Here is a 19935-nt window from a genome sequence, read left to right as displayed (position 1 = left end):
TGCAACATAAATTCTTCCCTGTCTTCTTGATTCCCCATTTGTATTTGTGTCCCAGTAATGTGGAATGGTACACAACAGGCAGTGTCGTTCTGCTCTCCTCTAGGTAAAGGTAAAACTCATATGTTTGACCTGCTATTTTTCTGTAAGACTTCAAATACACTCCGGGTTTTGTGTTAGGGAAGAAATATGATTGCCTGGAATGTTCCAATAGCCAGAAAAGGAAGGGACAGCTGTTCTGTTTTGAAGTGATTTGCAGTTGGTCGCCACTGTTAGAGACTCTCAAATTCCAGTTTAGAATGTGTCTGTGATGCCTGTTTTTTTTTCTCCTAAAGCTCTCACCATGGCAGATATCTTACTGTCCCAGGGAAGGAGACCAACATTTCCTGTCCAATGTTCATTCTGTTGTTCATTCATTTCTCATGCTAGGAATACAGATATAGCTCAAAAGTTTTTATAGCAAAATTTCTTAGCCTTTTATCACTGCCATTAGTGATGAAATCAGAATAGATCAGATTGTCCATTTCTATAGCTTCTAATGCAACTTACTTAGGGTGGGTTCCTCCCTCTTTTGCCCATTCACCCGGACCCAAGCTAAACTTCTGTCCTATTTCAGAAATATGCCCATGTAAAACTTGAACAGCTCTATGGTTTGTTCATTTGCAGTTGCTGAGCTTTTGATTTGGAAAATAAATTTTGGAGAGGAGAGTTAATGTCTCCTTTGCAATTATGCAACTAATAGTCTTATCTTCTAACGTCCTAAAAGTGCTTGCTCATTGCTTTGTGTGTCAGTATAGATTCACTAAAATCTACCTTGTTAGGGGATTTTTTTTTTTTTTTTTTTTTACTTGTGGCAATTCAGAAAGTGTGGTGAGCTCATGCTTTCAAGGAACATACATGCTTAGAGTGACATTTATAAGTTTATATTAACTTTTGGTCTTTCCCAAAATAGTGTTCTTGTGACTTCTTTCCAGGTTGCTTTGTAGTTCTCTTCTGACTTAAATTTTATTTTCTACTATATGCCTACCACTGCCATCTAATTTTTTTTAAGGTCACCACAAACTACAGTGGTACTCAGAAGTGAATGATTTAGTGGTTTAATCCACAGTATGACAGGTGTTATTATTATTTAGAATCAAGTCAAAGAGCATGCACTATCAAATTGGTACTGAACATCTTGACTAGAAACAACACTGGTGTTTGACAGATTACAGCTGAAATGACCCTTATTGCTAAAGACACTTCTATTTTTCCTACAAGACAAGGTGTCTCTACTCTGCGGTTACTGCTGTCATAATGAGCAAGACGACAAAGATTCCTCCTCAGTTTTTTGTGATTGCTTGGAAGTCTAGGTTTGCTCTGTCCCAATAGATGGTATGAAGAGGATATGTCCTGAAATGCAATGTGTAGTGTTAAAGTCTTATTAATGAAAGTTTAACACTGATGTTTCAAAAAATGTCTCTTTCAAACGAAATGCAAGTGTTTATGCAAATAGTAGCACAAGCATTAGCTCAAGAAATTAATGGATTCAGTGTGACAAATCTAGTCATTTCAACTACGATGTATCTGTAATCTGGTTTCAGAGGATACTTTGTGGTTAGATATGTAATATGTATTATTTTTGTGGTTAATAGCATGCTTTCCTCCTGGTTTTAAGCTTGAAGACCTTTATTGTACCTTGTTAGGCTTGCTCACTCTATTGTGGGTGAGTGGACCTGCATTCACAGGAACTGCATCTTAAATTTGAAACATGATGAGAAAAAGAGGTCTGCTTCTAAAATGATGACAGACAAAACTAGTTAAAAATTTGTTAATTTTTTGACAATGTGATGTTCTGAGAATTGAGTTAAGAAATATTGAGAAAAAAGCCAAAGAAATGGCAGATTAATTACACTCAAGATGGGGATACAGAATTAAGTTGTCAGAGATTTACAAGTTTTGAAAGACTAATACTTAGTCTTTTTATTCTACTTTCAGTGGACAATAATACAACTAATTTTCAAGTTCTACTTAAGTTATGTCTTTTTAAGATACCATTTTGTGGTTGGACATACTTCCAAAGGGTTAGTGGCCTCAATTGTAGAATTATGTACCTAAACTAAACTTTTGTGAAATTTAAGGTTGGAACATAAAAGCCAAATAATTAAATGTGTTCTCTTTTTTTGTGTAGAGGAACAAAACATTTAGTTAGAGTAGACAATTATTCTACTTGATTAATTGATAATTCTAAAAACTGTAGCAAAATCTGCAAATAAAATTCAGTGTTCTAGTGACTCTCAAATTTAGCACTGGGACGTCACACTGGGAGAGACATCTGTAGGGCTGAATACAACTGACAAATTTGAAATATTTTGTAATCATGTTCTTACACGTTATCTGTGAACCCAGGAGTTGCAAATCATGCTGGTTGAATAGTCCTATCTTTCTAACCTAACTGAAAAGTACAGAGTGTTATATTTAAACATAGTTTTACTTACAAGGAATGTTTATTAAAGCTATTACAGGGTATGTTGGAATTGAAACTCTTTCAAGATTTATGATTGTGTATTTAGGATTTGTTTCTGCAAGGAACAGATGGTATTGAAGCAGACAGCTGGCAAGTGATACAGCAGAAAACACCTATTAAATGATACTTGTAAGTGTGATCAAGAAATAATGAGAGTATTTTAAAGTGTTGTTGCAAAATTTGGTTTTGTAGAGCAGATAGGTTAAAGAGTTTTCATGAAGGGTGAAGTTGCATTCATGCTTTTCCCGAAAATACTTCAAAGATTTTGGATCAGTAGATGTTGAACTGTTTGAAGGGCAGATTGTAGTTATATCCTAATATATACCCTTGGGAAGCCGTGGTCAAGTTATGGCGGTCTTACTGGATATGTACGGGATAACACAGATCTGCCTTTAAGGCATCTATCTCCTTAAAACTCTCTGTAGTTGTATGTAGTTATTCTAAATCAATTGCAGAGATGGAACCCAAACCAGGAATAAATTGTTACATCTCAGAGGATACTTGCTGCTTCAAAAAGAGGTACACTTGAGTGCTGCATCTTTAAATTAGTCATTGATTTGTCCATTGTAGAAGTTTTGATCCAGGAAGCAATCAGTGGAACAATTAAAACCCACGTTTTAGGTAAAATGAAACAAAGATGGCATTATCCTTGTTCTAGGTTAGGGGAGTTATGAAGAAGCTTGTAGCACCAGTGTCCCTGTCACTTTATTCCAAATTGGGTATTAATGGGGTCATATGGCTTTCTCCTAGGTATTTCGCATGTGGTAATCCTTATAAGAACTCCTGTGTAGATGAAATGTTTGAGAAACTTGAGAAATCGAAGTACTGTGAATAGAGGGAATATGTTTTTCATGTAACGCAACCCAAAGGCACATATAAATATGAAGTTGGGGTTTTTGTGACATAGAACTGCCATTTTGAAAACTTGATTCCTTAAGGACCAAGCCCTTTCATTGCTTTTTAGTTTGTTGACAGTGTTGACCAATATCTGAAATCAAACTTTGGAGTTTCTTATTAGGAATATAAATTTCTTTGCTGTTTCTACTAGAATACCAACATTCTTTTTCAACTGTGTAACAACCTGTCTAATGAAATTACTGTGATGTATTTCCTTAGTAACACTACAGCTGATTTGGAGTTGTAATAGTCCCATTTGCCTTGCAGATTTTTGAACTGGAAAATGAAGATGGCACAATGCTTGCTGTTCTGTGTTGTCAAATACTGCAGTAATACTGTGATACTTGGAATTAAACAGTACCAACAGTGTTAAATTTTACATTCTTTGTAAAAGTGGCTTTTATGTACAAACCCCTTTCTCACTTGAAATGTTTCTTTTAGTGTCATTTAAGTTTATGAAACTAAAGGAACAACCCTAGGGCCAGTGTTTATATTATTATATTTATATCAGTGCTGCAAGATGTCTGCTTCCAAAGTTGCTTGTTAAAAACTGAAAGTTTGATTGGTGTTATTTACTGTATTTTATAAGAAGTAGTTCGTATTTCCGGATGAAATTTGTTCATCAAATGATTACTGGTTCTTAATAAAAAGTAGTTGATCTGTATAGCAATACTTTAACAGCATTTAAAATACAGAACTCAGATTTCATTTATTAAAATTCAGTAAAATGTAAGACTTCAGATGGAACAAAATCAGAATTTTCTTTTAATGGCAGTAAAGACTTCATACTGATGAGAGTTTGCTGAATGCAGCATTTCTGGTTTTGTAAGAAGTTCTGAAAAGCAGGTTTTTAAATACTAAACCAAAAACTTGTTAAATTGAAAAAAAAAAAAGTTCAGAAGCATCAAGAATTTCCAGCTGTGAAGTTAGGGGGGGGGGAAATGTCAGGGCTTCTGACAAAGCACCCTCAACCTGCAGAATACTTGTGGTTGATAGAGACCCTGAGGCTTGAGATTGTTGAAATACCAGGCTCTGGAGTTGACCCAGATGACAAGCCATAAGCATCCCAGCAGGGCTGCCCTGGTGCTGTAGAGCAGGGAGGTCTCCGCCAGCCTCCTGCAGTTTTACTCCCGTCTGCAGAACTGGGAGCTGGGCTTTGAGTATTTTCAAGCTGACATTTTAAAAGCAGCAAAACTGAAATATTTGCATGACTGTAAGCACACAACTTGGAAACATAGGAATGCTGGAATGGAAGTGTTGCCTGTGTTCAAGCTGTTTGCATGTTTGTATATTGGTGGTTTTAGGATGCTGAACAGGTTCCCTTAGTAGAGGTTGGATTTTTGGAGAAGCGTGGCTCAAATTTATCAGAAGTTTCAGGAAAATATATTTGGGAGTTGGCATTTTTCTGGACAAACAGCAGCTCCCTTCTCACCACTATTTTATTGGAAGATTTCTGGTTATATCAGTTTGGGTACTTGCATGACTTATGTCACTGAGTTTGGGGAGGGGGGAACCAATCCAAACAAACCAACATCTTAACAAATGTAATGAAAATTTTGATAATAATGTGTTTTGCCCTTCAAGTGGGGAATGCAGTTTTTGCTTGTGTTCTACTGTCTCGACAGAAGGACATACTCGTGGCCCATCTTATTTTCTCTAATTCTACAATGAAACTGCAGCAGTGTATTATCATACTCATTCTTCTGTGTTCCTTAATCTGTAGGTTATAGGCTCTTTGGCATTATCAGATAGGCTTAAATGGGGTAGCAAAATGTTAGCTAGCTATGGTAGCTCCGATCTTCCAGACTGGAGGAATGAAAACTGCGTTTCATTGCTGGCTGGTCTTTACTGCCTTTGGGCTGAGGAAGCAAGTTTAATATGTGTATTACTTTTTCTCTTGTGCTTCCTGTTTGTGTCTCTCTTTTTTTTTTTTTCCCCCTAGATGGCAAGTCCTTGGTGCCAGGGGCTGTCTCTTTTGTCATAAATGTTTAATATGCAAGTAAGATATACTGGCAAGTAATTGCTACTGTGAGGCATTATGTGGTGTTACTGATAAGCAAGTAGTATTGATTCCTTATTCTGGGTGCATCAGTGTCAGATTTGTGTTGCTCAATTGGGAAATACTTGTGTGTAATAAAAAAAATGATAGGAAACACTAATAAGGTGGTGACTGTGTAATTGACATTTTCTGAGCAGGGACTAAACACGGAATAAGTTGTTCAGGGCAGGGGGTTGTGTGTGTGGTGGTGTTATCTTGGGTGGGTTGAATGTTCTAAGTTCTGAAATTGTCTTTCATGTTTTAGAAGTGGCTTCTTGGGTCTCGGCTCTAGTTTTACTATCAGATCTTTCCTGCTGTAAACTTTTTGTTTTCTTGTATGCTGCTAGCTCTCAAGTAGGGATTCACTGTATAAGGTTATTTTGGCAAGGGATAGGAATGCTTTTCGTAAAAAAAGTAAATTAAAATGTGCATTAATTTTACTATAGTTGTGACACAACAGTTGAATTAATAGAAATGTCTTGTGACTTAAAATTTGCTGCTTATAATCGTGATCCCTCAACCCTGGTGTATTTGAAACCCTACTGAAAAAGAGCTAGATATCAAAGCAAAGCTTAGGCCAGAGCTGGGATGCTGACTGATAATCCATCTCTTTTCTGATACCTCAGTGGCCTTCCCTTGGAGAGTAAACTGGTTGGTTCTTGTTCATTTTTATCACTCACTGTGATGTGACACTGATCTTACTTTCTGATTAAGGTATAAGCTGGTGCAGGGAAATTGGCACTGATCATGAAAGAGCTGAGAAATATTTTGTGCTAGTCTTTCAAAAGTGACTATTCATCAGTATGTATTGTGTATGGCTAAGTATGTTCTCTTACTTGTACCTTCAAAAGAACCTTAGATCAGCCTGAACTAATCAAAAGTGCTGTGTCTCACTTTAATCTTCCAGTGTTTTCTGCAGAATAAATTGCATCTCTACCTTCTCTTTGCTTATTTACAGTAAATGAAACAGTTGAAACTGGATTTCAGTATTCTTGCCCATACTCACTCCAGGTTCTTCTCTATTTTCTATTTAAAAAATAACTGCTGAAACTAACTTTAAACTTTCCACAGAAAATGTTTCTCACTAATTGTTGCATATGAAGGTGACACAACGTTTTTAACTGTGTAGGACAGCCTCAAGTTCCTGTCTCTGGAGACAAGCGATATCTAACTGATGGGTTAATCTGTGATGAACATCTGTATGTCATGAAAACACTGGTTGACTATGTAGGTATTAAGAGTTCCTTAGGGAGAAGCATGCTTGTCTTAGTAAATGTGACTAAGGTCTTTAGAGTAATTATGTTTTCTAAAATATAAAATGTACGATATTTGGAAGATGCACTTTTATGCAGTGTTTTTTCATAACTCATACAGAATGCTAAAACATACTCTTTATTTTAAATAAAACCTTTTTTCCCCCCTCTTACCACAGGATAATGAGAAAAGGACCCCTTTACATGCTGCTGCCTATCTGGGAGATGCAGAAATTATTGAACTACTTATTTTATCTGGTATGTCCTGTTCATGTTAATGGAAAAAAACCAAATAACACTATGCACACCCGAAGAAGTATTTATGTACGTCTTATTCTGTGTAGCCTTTATTGAGATACTTAATGTACTAAAAATTGAAGATGTTTATACTGAAATTTTGGTTTCCAGAATTATCAGTGTTAGAATACTGTGTAGCTCTACTCTAAAATATTCTTTTGTAGAAAGCCTTCTCAATTATAGCTATTTTTATTTGTCATTTCATCAGATTTAGGCATTGCTTTGGTTCTGAAATGGCCTTCAGAAAAACAAGTAAAGTTGAACATGAAAGATGGCGTCCAGAGTTGGTTATATTATTTTTAAGTATCCTTTGCTGTTAGCTTAAATGCACAGAATGTAATTAGAATCAGCTGGAAAATTAAAAAAATCTCTTGTCTCTTTTTCTATTCATTAGTATTAAGACAAAGAGTAAGTTCTGTAAAACAGTATACTTCTGTCTTATTAAAAAAAAAAACCACAACCAAACCTGAAAGAGCTTCATGACTGAGATACTGAATTGATTGTCTTTGGTCTTGGACAAATCTACGAATCAGGTAGCTTGAGGCTGAATTCATGGTATGGAGGATATGGAGCTTTAAGGTGAAATAGATTAAAACTTGTAACAGTCTCATAGAACTATGTTAATCTTCAGTCTGCTTAATGGCACACCTTACTTGTGCAGAGCTGGCTATTTCCACACCCCTGTCCCCCCACCCACATCAACCTTTAATAACAAATTTTGCTTTAAGAAAATGTCACTTTTAAGATTGCAGATGTCACTTCCAGAGTTTCAATTGAAATTGTCAGGCACAATTTAATTTGTTATAATTTAGCAAGATATAATCTTCTCATTAATATATGTACTCTGTATATAAAATGATATATACTTATAATTAATTAATACCATATTATGTATATTTTTAATATATATCTCTCGTGGAAATATTCTATAGTGATAAATTGTCCAGAAGAGTTCACCTGTGTTTCTGAGAAGGTGCTGGTTTTCGCTATCACAAAAAAACCCCAAGTTCTGGTAACTCTTGAAAATATATAATGACCCCTGTCTTCTGAAAAGGCATCTTGGACTTTTAAGGAAACTCTTGGGGAGGGGGGTTTCACAGTAGTTAAACCAAAACCAAACGAAAACCCGGAACAACTAACCATGTTATAAATTTTGCAACGTTGTAGTCAGTTACTTCTGGGAGTGAAGATTCAGACTGTTTTGGGTGAACAGAGTCCAGTTACTGGAACTGTGAAGAAAATCTTTTTTTCAGACAAAGGGCTTATGGAAGAAGCAAGATTCTAGTTCAGATATTAGTCAGACAAGATCTTGATTTGGGGGATGGCAGTAGGGGAAAAAAGTTTAGTCATGCTATTTAGGCACATAGCTTGGGCATGAGTATAAGAAAAATAGGACAACAAAGGTGGGAGGTGGTGAAGAACTAAGAATTAGGTCTGCACAAATACTCCAAAGTTGAGCTGTTGCATGCAGGAGAGGTTGTAGGGTGCTCCTGTGTCTGCAGATTGTTCAGGAAGACGGAGGCATTGATATGTCTCAGATAACATTTATCTAATGAAAATCAAGATTTACTTACACAAACCAATGCATTAAATAGTTGCAAAATCAAAAGCTTTGAAATTTGTGGAATGTATAGGCAATATCAATTTAACCCTGCTGTGTTCATGTGCTATGCTGTGGACTTCAATTGCATCCTTGCTGTAGGAGCACAGCCTCAGCCTCATGAATTTCACAGGGGAAGGCTGTGCTGGGAATGAATAGGGGTGGTACAGGGAAGGAGGCACAGATGATAGTTGTTGATGCATTTGTAAGTGAATGAAGAAGGGCATTAATTGCAGGATGAGAAAGTGATGTCTGTGTGTTAAGGCTGTTCAGTTTGAAAGGCTGTGCTGTACTTGGGCTCTAATCTGTGTATTACCCTCTTGCAAGCTGTGGTTTTAGGCAAGCAGCTCAAACCAGACCAATTAGTCTTCCTCATTTCTGAAGGCTGAATTTGAAATCTTTGTGCTTTGTGAAGTATGAGCACTCACAGCTGTATCTGAAGTGCTGCACCAGCTACTTCTCTGAGAAATTGGGTCTAGGTGTCTCAAAATGCAAAAGCCAAGATATTTCTTTTAACTCTCTTAATTGGAAGATGGGGAACAGAGGTTAAGTGTATTTATCCTCTCCATTTCATAATGATATGGAAAATTCATCTCTTGTGTTTCAGCTGGAAATCAAATCTCTCCTTTGAGACAGATGTATAGTGTTACATTTTGTCATAATAGATGAGCATTAGGGAGCAAATAGAGAACATCTGTTAGCACAGCAAGGTTTGAAGAGTACTTGCCATGCTGCAAGGCCTCTTTTTGAACAATGAGAAAATAGTTTATTTAATAAATAACATTTTCTGAACAACAGTCTCCTCTGTGCAGTAAATTTGCATGTAAAAATTTTGTATGTGGCCTTAATTGACATATTGTAATGTACTTGCACGAGAAATTAAATTACGGTAGTGTGGACTACTTTCAGCCTAGCATTTCTCACCTTGTGAGGGCTTGGCTTTGCAACTTGTAATGTCATCTAATGCAGTTTTGCTGGAACGTTACTAGGAACCACTTTACTGTTTTCCTGTTGTGCATGCCATCCTACAAAGACTCTTTGCTTTAACTTTTTTTAGTCTTTCTTCAAACTGGATCTTAAAATTACTAAAATCAGTATTAATCTTTCCACTACTCAGTGGTTCTTACCTGATTCTTTCTCATTATTCTCTATTCTTAGTTAAAGTGTGTATCATATGTTACCTAGACATAGGGCTTTTTACATTTGATTGGAACATCTTTTGCATCTCCCTCCAGGGGATTCATGTTGCTTTCAAGTATATATTTTCAATCATACATTGCTGCTACAATATCTTTATTTTAATTTGCTGAAGATATAAGCAACCCATGTCGCACATTCTGAAGATATAACTGATTGAACCTATTTGCACACTTTTGTGGAGTAAGTTTTCAGTCTTACAAGCACACTTAGTTTTTGAATTCTTGATATAATTTCCCGCTAAACCTCAAGGTTGTTCTGTGACCTCTCCTATTACAGTCTTTCACCTCTGAAGGTGATGGTTTGGATACAGAATCTGAACAGCAAAGAAAATTGCTTCAGTGACTCCAGTTTGGGGCTGGACATTTAGATTGACTTTTATTTTTCATCTTGAGACAGTGCTTCACTGAATGCTAAAAAACATGTCACCTGAGGATATGAACGTCCTGCCATTATGGTCTGTGGAAGTCTAAATACTCAGATCATCTCTCCCTGTTAGATTGTAGCTAGGTAAACAGATTATCTTCCTAAATTTGTTAGGTAAGGAAGTGAATAGTAAGTAAAAAAAAAAAAAAGGCATAAAGATGGTTGTTTATAATATACAGAATGATGGAACAAAAGTTCGTATTTTAGTCATTTGAGAACCATAATTTTAGAAGCATTTTCTTTTTTGTATTACCCTGTGAAGAGTCTTAACACCCATCATGGTTGTGTTACTATGATAACTCTGCATCCTAGTGCACAAATACATGTCTACTTTGCATAATTGCACTGACTTTAATTGTGTAAATACTTGATGACAAACTACTGAGAAGTAGAAAAGTAAATAATTAAGTCTTAACTGAATGGCTAACTTTTTGTTCTTTGCAAGAAATCCTGATTAAAAAAATCAAACCCTTCTTTTAGTTAAGTCCTGCAGATGAATTGTTCTGCGGAAGCTTCTTGCTTTGTAAAAAACCAATTCTTTCTGTTTGTCCTATGCTTTTTTTAATGCCATCAGAATCTATTCTGCAGGCAGTTAACATGTGAGGAGCAGGACAGCTTAGTGTGATCCCAGTATGTGTTCGTTTGATTAGTAACTTTTTTCTTGCGTTTTCTCTAAAATACCATGTAGGCTATTATTGCTTTCACTGAAATAAATGTAATTCATGAAAATAAATATCTGAATTACCTGTTGTTTTCTTTGGAATAGATTTCGTTCCTATATTACATTGATACTTAAATACTAACACAACACGTTTCTGTTTGTTTAACCCAAAATTTTCACTGCATGGAGCTCAGCATACAAGAGTGTGTGATTAAACTCCGTCTCATTAAGGCTTGGCAGGCCATGAGTTTTTGTTGTGCTTTCCTCTGGGTCAGCTGGAAAATGTAAGAATCATGCTGACGCTGGAAAACTATCGTTACAGTAATAACAGATTTTGAAGGATATTAAAGACCCTGCAACGTTACTCCACTCTACCAGCTTTTCTTTCATCTAATTCTGAAGCTATGCAAGTATTAAAAAGTCCATGCAATGACAGTTGCACAGCTCAGCTGCTGAAAGGCCATTGTTGCAAAAATATCAGCTGCATGAAGCTCCCTTTGTTTGGATTGCAGGTGTACCCGTGTGCCAAAGGCATTTCAGAGTGGCTTCTTTTACACTAGCTGTACCTTTTGGCCACTTCCTCTTCTTTTGACAATGATGTTGTCTGCTGTTTTCTTTTTCGAGCTCTCTTAACTTCCCTCTGGCAGCAGTAACAGTCAGTTACTGTGAAGAAAATAGCTCTCATGCTCTTTGAGGGAGAAAATGAAGCTGTCTTATGAAAAGATAGAAGCGTTCAGTAGTGCAAGGAGTCCGAAAACCTCATGTTGCTCTCTGAAGCTCAAGGAGGTCGTGGCTGAGATGCAGCAGAAACTCTGAAGTTCTGAAAGGAAAGGGACTTGTTATATTGACAAGGCAGTGAGGTTCTGGAGGATGGCTTTGACTTGATTGTGGTTTTCCTCCCTTTTGTGGCCAGTGTATCTCCATGTGTTTTGGGGGGTTGGGTGGGGTGTGTTGGTTTGTTTTTTAAACAATAAAAATAAAAACCATTGTTGAAGCATCATTGTGTCTAATCAAAATATTTTCCAGTCCTGTCCATCTCAGGGTTTTTTTCACTATTCTCTAGATCCTCTACTATGCATTTAGCTTATAAATAAAAAGAAGCTTTCTCTCAATAAGGTCTTATTTATTATTTTTGTAGCAACAATTTTCCAAGTATCCAAGTTTTCAATAGGAAATTACCCTAGATTTCTATTACTGATTGCTCCAATTCAGATCTCAAATCTTCTTTACTTTTCAAACTTTTACTGTATCTCCTCCTGAATGTTCACTTTTTTATCATCTAAGGAAAAGTTTTCTTCTCCATCTGTTCATTCCCTGGTGTAGTCTACAGATAGTGTAGTCTACACTTTAAGTACTTCCACAGTCTCTTCTCTAGATAAAAAGTAGATAATTTGAAAAGGAAGAATTTCTGAAGCTAATACTAGCCCTTAAGAAAACAATTACAGTAGGACAGCTTGTTTTTCTTAGTGATTTATACCAGAGATCTTCCTAATTTCTGCAAAGATCACTCATAAAATTACTTTGGTATCCTAGTTGTTAAGACAAAGTCTGTTAGCTTTCTAAAATGCAATCTAAAAAATCTTATTTACATCTTTTACTCTTAAATATAACATTTTTAGAGCTTCAAATATTGAACATCAGCTGTCTGTGTTGCATATGTGATTGAAAACACTTTTGCTTTATTTGCTTGTATTACGATATTGTTCAATTGCTAGCACATCTTGTACAATAACAAAGGAAAATACCATCCTTTGCAGTCTAAAAATACACACTACAAGCAAAACAGTGGAAGGCAAGTCAGTACTTAAGTCAGTATTGTGAGCAACGATGAAAATGACATGTCAGTTCTGTTGTATTTCTTCTCTGGATCTATTTCCAAGTAGTGATGCATAAGTAATGGAGCTTTCTGAGAAGATTTACAAATAGGAAGAGTTCTGGTGCAGAGTAGCTTGGGAAGAGAGTCACAGCAGAAGTTCTTATGAGAGGTGATGTGCTGAGACATGGCTGTATATAGTTATATGGCACTTAATGCATGAAGGAGGAGTTGTGTGGCTGTTCCTTGAAGCATTTCCTGCGCAGTCATTCATTGCCTGTCTCTTCAAGAGATGGTTGAGATGCTAGCTCTTATTCAGATGTAAAGAATATTGACACCAATGAAGTAGCAAGTGGATTGCAGAAACAAGTCCAGGTGTTGGTGGTTAATAGCACATTTAAATGTGCAGTTGCCAGATATGGATTGTTATAATCAAAGCTTCCAGGATAATTCTGTAAATCAGTGTATGTATTGAGTTGGAAAACGTGTCATTTGGTATATAAATCTGCTAAAAGTGAGTATCACTGAGGGTTTTTTAGTAGCTTCTGTACTAAATTTATTAAATGTCTTTCTAATTGACAGTCTTGTGAATACAACATGAAATATAAGAATCAAGGAGGAAAAAAGATATATAATAATTCTCTCCTGCGCGCCCCCCCCCCCCCCCCCCCCCCTGTTTTGCAGAGCAAAAATCCTTAGATGTGTGAACTTTTAGTAGGCAGTACTAGCAAAGTTGGTGATGAAAGGGAAGATCTTGTTTAATATTTCAGCTTAGTGCACCACCATGGAAGAATAAATTGGTTTGGTTGGAAGGTGTACTTTTAGGGGAGTATCATTTACATAATCAGTTCTTAAGTTCAAGCAAAGATGATGAGTGTTTGTGTTGCCGTATTGTATTTGATATCTTTGACAAGCCCCCAAGTCCTTTTCCTTCAAGCTCTATGGCATTAAAAGTATTTAAATATATGAAATTTTACATTAAACAAATGAAATATTTGAGCAGTTTTAATAAATGTTAAGACCAGCCCTCTGAAGTCTGGAACATCCAGTGTGGTGGGGGTTTTTTGGGGGTTTGTTTTTTTATTTGCACATTGGGGATTGAGGTACACTGCACTGTGCTTTGGAAGAGCAAACTGCTGCATGACTGGCATTTGAAATGTGAGAAATGCCCTGGTTAACACGTCAGCAGATTGAGCTTCACAGAGATAATACTGCATCGGCAGTGTTATACAGGGAATTATATATGTGCATGTGTTCAAACTGTCTTAAGCAAACAGTGAAGCAAATAATCTTTAAGCAATAAAGGTGTAATATATTTTCTAATGTTTATTTGCAATTGTCTGGAGTAGAGCTTTAACCCAGAGGATGAAGGCTATAAACTTCCTCATTGTTGCATGGTAGGAGTATGATAGGTATGAGGGAGCTTTATGTCACATGGAAAGCATCTGAAGGTGGGGAGAGAAATGGTAGTATTTTCTCCAAATCATGTGCTAGGTAATAAAGAACAGCCTACAGGAGGATTATGTTTTCAGATACAAGGCTGTTTTGAGAAGCTGTTTTATGAAATTTAAATAATTCTTGGCAGGATGCTGTCTTGGAGAAATTTGGGGGGAAGTATCTCTATGTTAATCTAAAATATTATTTTGTTTAACGTTATCTAGTGCTATAGATCTCCTTATTCTCATGTTAATAGTGGATACATGGTTTTTGGTAGTACGCTTATTCTGCTTATTGCTTTAAAACTTTTTCTTTCAGTCTAACAATTCTGGAACTCCATTAAGAGTTCCTTGTTGTGGGGGCAAAAAACAAAGTTGGTGGTTCGTTTAAGTCCATCAGAGATTTAGAAGATCTTTTGTCAAATTTGTTTTTTTTTGTCAGAGAATCTACAATTTTTTTGTGTATTTGAAAAGTTAATTTTGGGATGTACTAGACCTAGGCTTTTTTGCTTCTTTGGATAGAAGATCAGTTACAAAGTGGTGGCCAGATATTACTGTGTTGATTTTGTTCTTTTGAGAGGACTATGTTACTTCTAGATACCACTTCAGACTTCCTTAGGTGTTTCTTTGGCTAATGCTGTTTTTATTTCTTACCAAAAACAACACTTTAAGATTTTCTTTTCCTTTAGACCTAGCAAGTTTGATGAACTTACCACTGGGAAAACCTTTTGTCCAAGATCTTTTTGTATTTATTCCTTCTCTCTTCTGATGTGATTTTTAGGCTGTGTTTTAAAGTACCAGTATTGTCAGTGAACAGCTTGGCTGAACCCATAATAACGGCTTGGACTCTACGCACATTTTTGCTAGAGCTTAGGTAACTGCTGCTTCCTTGGAGTGGAAGCATGCATTTCTCCCCTTCTGCTGGGCATGGTGCTGCTTCTTTCTCAGGTTTCATCACCTGGGTGGATCTGACCTGAATTCAAATCTTGCAAATGCATTTTCCTGAGGACAGTGACTTAGTGACCCTTAATTCCTTTAAAACACTTCAAAGAGATTTGTATCCTAAAATTAGAAATAGAAATCACTTAGACTTTGAAAGTCTTCATTCCTTGGTTGTTGGCTGTAGATGTGAAGTTGGATGGATCTTGGAGTACCATTTTAGCTCTTCTTTTTCTCATCTGTTTTTACAATTTGTGGCTAATAATAACTAGGAAGACAAGAATTACAGATATATTTGAAATACATTGATTACATTCTCACTTACTGATAATTCAGGTAGTCTTTTGGGGAGGGTTACCAAAAATCCTAAGACATTTCTGGTGACTTTTAGAATCCTCACATTCTTTTTTTGTTTAAGTTCTGTGCAGAACTTGATACCGTACATTATGTTAATGGTACATGATATGGTGCCGTACATTAGGTCTTTGTGATGGTTGGCAAAAGCAGATATTTATGGTAAGCTTACATCTCAAACTTTTGTTAGGTTTTAGAAGTTTTCTTCAAATGGACTTCTCATTCTTTAAAACTTATTTTTCAAAAACTTTTGAACTTGGAAAATAGGTTGACACCCAAAACTTCTAAAATTTGGATAAGGAAAGAGGGAAGCCCTGAAATTGTAGCCAGCAATTAGACCTCAGGCTCTGTGTGGCACTTGGAAGACCTAGGGTCAAAGTGAGAGTTTGGATCCAGCATCAGCTTCCATGTTGTGTTCTTAAGCCTGAAAGGGATGGATTGACTAGAACCCGTTTAACTCTGAGAACTGACTTAAAATCTTTGCTTTGCTTAGAATATAGAACTACGTTTTTGTGCAGACTGCTAAGTTTCTTGGTCAGGATGTTCAGCTGGACTAGGAGAGACTTCTTTGCTGGTGCAGACCTAGGAGACTTAGATCAAAATACCATGTCTCTCAGCTGAGTACCCTGACCAGCAGCCTGCTTGACATTTTGACTTAACACCTTCCATCCTTTTCTATTCTTCGCATAGAAAAAATTAAAGTTGATTTTGACATAACAATATTACGTTTAGCCTGAGAAGGTAATAAGCTCTGACCATGTAGCATTAATGTTACAGTGTGGTATCATATATTGCTCTATGAACTCTTTCCAGCAGTATTTCCAAACTATTTTTTCAAAACAGTAACATTTTTTCTAAGCTATCACATCTCTGTAAAATCTCAGCAGTCTTCAAATAAAGATGGCTAATTTTCCACTCGTTATAAAAAATGCCTCCAAGATTATATATATGTGTATACCTACACACACATATATACATGTATACACACGTTATTTTTACTATTTTATTATTATATTTTTTATTATTATATTTTATTTATTATTTAAACAAAATTTTAAATCCAAACCCGGCTTGTGTTCCTTACAGATGTTTGTGCGAACTTTTTTCTTGCGGGCAGGAACAGCTGTTTCTATACACTTGCGGACAGGAACAGCATCATTCTATACACTTATGCATCAGACTCGCCAACCACAAGGCAACTGGAGGCACTGGGAGTAAATGTAGCTGCTCTCTCTTTTTTAATGGAGAATTTCAACTGTAGTGGGAAAGGATGAGATTTTTGATGCTGAATGAAAGCAAGGAGTCTGGTTTTTTTTATCCAACAGTCTTTTATGTGCCTTTGGAAGTGAAAAAGATTATAGAGGATTACCTAATTTAAAAGATGAGTACACTTTGATGAAAGAGTATTATGGGTGCAGTGTTAAAAGAATTTCCTCAAAGGGTGGACTTCAGCTGGAGAAGAGACTCCTTTCCATTTTTGGCATTGTGCTGTATTAATGAGCCTAGAATAAGTAACTTCCAGTAGTTCTATCTCTGTAGTTGCAAATATTTAAGTCTTTTTAAATATATTACAAATTTCTCTGTTGTTCTTATTTTTTGTTACAGGAGCTAGAGTTAATGCCAAAGACAGCAAATGGTTGACTCCTTTACACAGAGCTGTAGCATCTTGTAGTGAGGTATGCTGCTTTTTTTTTCCTGACTGCTTTGTGTAAAATAAGACATTTCAAATTGCCTTCTGTTCTTTGTTTGGTTTTTACAAAGTGAATCTACTCCAAGGGTTTGGAATTGCAAAACATTTTTGCAACAGTTTGTTTGACCTGTTGAGGATATGTGTATATGTATCACATGTCTCAATAGGAAGAAAGGGCGAAAACTATAAACTTCCAGTTCTTAGCGCTTCTCTCCTCCATTTCCCTAGCAGAGGATTCTGCATGCAGCGTTCTCAAGTCCAGTTTACTTCTCTTAAGGTAACCAGAATGGTTCAGCATGAGGGAAGTAGGGATGAACTAAGACCTAGTACAGCTTTTACAGCGTAATAATTGCATTTTGTCCTTTTTTTACATGCTTGTCTGTTCAGGCATTGAGGAAATAAATGGTTCTATAAGGCCTGCAAATATCCTTTTTTCAAAAAAGCAGTTAATGAGTAATGATAGTATTAAAAATCACTTAAATTTTATAAATTAAATATGTAGAAACTTTATTGAAGTCTACCAGTTACACAGCTGTGAGAATATAGTAATCTAGGAAGTTCATTTGTTAACATTCCTCTATTGTTGATATCCTAATAAAAATTTTTAAAAGCCTGCAGAAGATCAAAACAGAGAAATGCTGAGCTTGTTATGTGGAACAGTTTATGCAAAACTTACCTCCTTTTGAGATCCTGAATCAAATTAATGCTTATTTCAGTATGTCTCAAAAAATAAAGGTTATTTAAAGATTCTGTGTAAATTTTTGTTTGAGAAAATGGAATTGAATATTTTGGTGATGACAAGCACTGAACTTCACATATTTGATCCATGAACTGCCTAAACAAGCCTTGTTTCGGTTTTTACTTTTGAATTCCCTGGATAAATTTGCAGTATTTTGTCATTGGCATTAATAGCTAAGTTATGTGGAGATTCTGGTACTCAAAACTGTTTGAAAATGAATCTTCGAGGATGCCTTATTCCCAAATGTTATTTGTTCTTCTTGAGGTATTTTTAGGCTGCTCCTTTGGGAGCTGACTAAAGCACCAAATGCTGCATTCTTCAGAGCTGAGGGACAATAAAAGCTCCTTGTATCAGTAACGTTTGCAGAGAGTAGTGCTGCAGACAAACTGGACCTAAATTATAACTTCAAGAAATGCAACCATTGTCATATTTTTTAAAATGTGGAATACTTAAACAAAATACTAAGCAAAGGCAAACTACACATGTAACCCAATCAGACTGTGTGCCCAAAAGGCAATGATAGGTGCTTGTCAGAATTTTCTATAAACACAGTAACTCATAGGAGCCCATATATGTGGTTGATGTGTGTAGGCACTGTTCTCCAGCTGACAGACATATATGGCATTTGGGCATTAGATGAAAAAAGCTGTAATGAAAAAACTCCTGATTCAGTAAAGCATCTGAAGTTACTCTTGAAGCAAGAACAGCTGCAATTGAACAAGGACACTGAAACATGTAAACCAGTTGGAATTATGGATTTAGCTGTCAGCCGTGCAAGTTCAAGCAACTTCGTGTCAAGACAGTCATGCTCCAGGCCTTTATGTTTGTGTTCCTGGTGTACTTCACAAAATAACCCAACCCTAAGCATATTCAGTAATTCTTGAAATTCATTAATGCTTATGCACAGAAGATACATTATTTTTATACTAGTACTATGGTGCTTCCTTCTGCAAAAGGGGTACTAGCTGTTCTAAAATGTCCTTGTTCTGATTATGGTTTTTCTTAATATTTGGTTCAAAAAAGACAAAAATTCAAAATATTTATTAGATTTTTAGCATACTAAATCTGCTTAAGTTTCTTTGAGAATAGAAGTTATTCCATTTTTCATTTAAATTAAGTCTGTGATGCTTTTATGTTTGTTCCTATTTCTTTTTTATTGACAATAGAAGAAATTTAAGAATTTAAATACAATTTATTGTAATAAATAAAGTGTGCCTTAGCATTCTGCTCATAGCTGAGAATAATACCTAGCTGTTGTACCATAACATAATGCAAAATTTCTGTTACTTGCGGTAATGTCTTAAGTTCAAAGTGCCAACCATTTTTTGGTGTGCTCAGTGTTTGAGTTGGAAGTCACTGATAGCAATTAGTGAGTTGTGGGAAGGTCACGGAGTTGATGTAAAATGCAGTATTCATAGTTGATAACAGATTTTTTTTTTTTTAAAATGCATTCCAATTGTGTGCATATATTTTAACAGGATTTATTTATCTTGCTGTAAGAATTATTCTTGTTTGTCAATTTTTCACAGCTTGTACTTATAACAAAAGGAAATGAATAATCCTTTTGAGAGATGGAATTCAGTGCAACATTTTTAAACGGTTTTCAGGAGTTTTGCAACAGTGTATGTTGAAACCATGTTCTATTCTATCTGTGGTTCTCTAAACATACGTTTAATAAGCTGTTCTTTTCTTAGCCATTTCTAAACTTTGACAGTTTTAAGTAGTTTGGCGAATTGATGAAAATGCATTGTAAGTTCATAGTACTTCAGTAAAGCCTAGCAATGGAAGAAGTCCGAAGGAGGTTTATTGAGCTTTGGAAATTAGTTGTGATAACAAAACAATTTGCAAGCCAGCTTAAGGAACTGGATAAAAGACCTGGAAAAACTTGATTCATTTGAACCCTGTAGGGAGTTTATTGCTTATGTTCTTGAGAGCTTCCCCAAATCTGGATTTATGGTAAAGTATGAATCCCAAAGCATAAGATGTTTACAAAAGAACAAATTATAAATAGTTCTACTGCATTATACTGTCCTCAGATTTAAGGCTGGCATTTCAAATCTTTACTAAGTCACTTGTTTTTTTAATAAATGTT

The 19935-nt window shown here is 35.8% G+C and overlaps 1 protein-coding gene across 2 annotated transcripts in view; it reads left to right on the top strand.

Annotated features, from left to right (window-relative positions):
* ANKRD28 (ankyrin repeat domain 28) overlaps nucleotides 1-19935 on the top strand; it is a 79415-nt gene that overhangs the window by 16604 nt on the left and 42876 nt on the right. For both annotated transcript variants that reach the window (XM_074900488.1, XM_074900489.1), the window contains exons 3-4: nucleotides 6871-6949; nucleotides 17020-17090. In XM_074900488.1, coding sequence (XP_074756589.1) covers nucleotides 6871-6949; nucleotides 17020-17090 — 150 coding nt within the window. The remainder of the gene's footprint in view (nucleotides 1-6870; nucleotides 6950-17019; nucleotides 17091-19935) is intronic.

This window comes from Athene noctua, chromosome 2 (genome assembly GCF_965140245.1).
Source record: "Athene noctua chromosome 2, bAthNoc1.hap1.1, whole genome shotgun sequence".
Classification (NCBI taxonomy): Eukaryota; Metazoa; Chordata; class Aves; order Strigiformes; family Strigidae; genus Athene; species Athene noctua.
The sequence above is the reverse complement of the archived record's forward strand: the minus strand, read 5'-3'. Positions and strand labels throughout refer to the sequence as shown.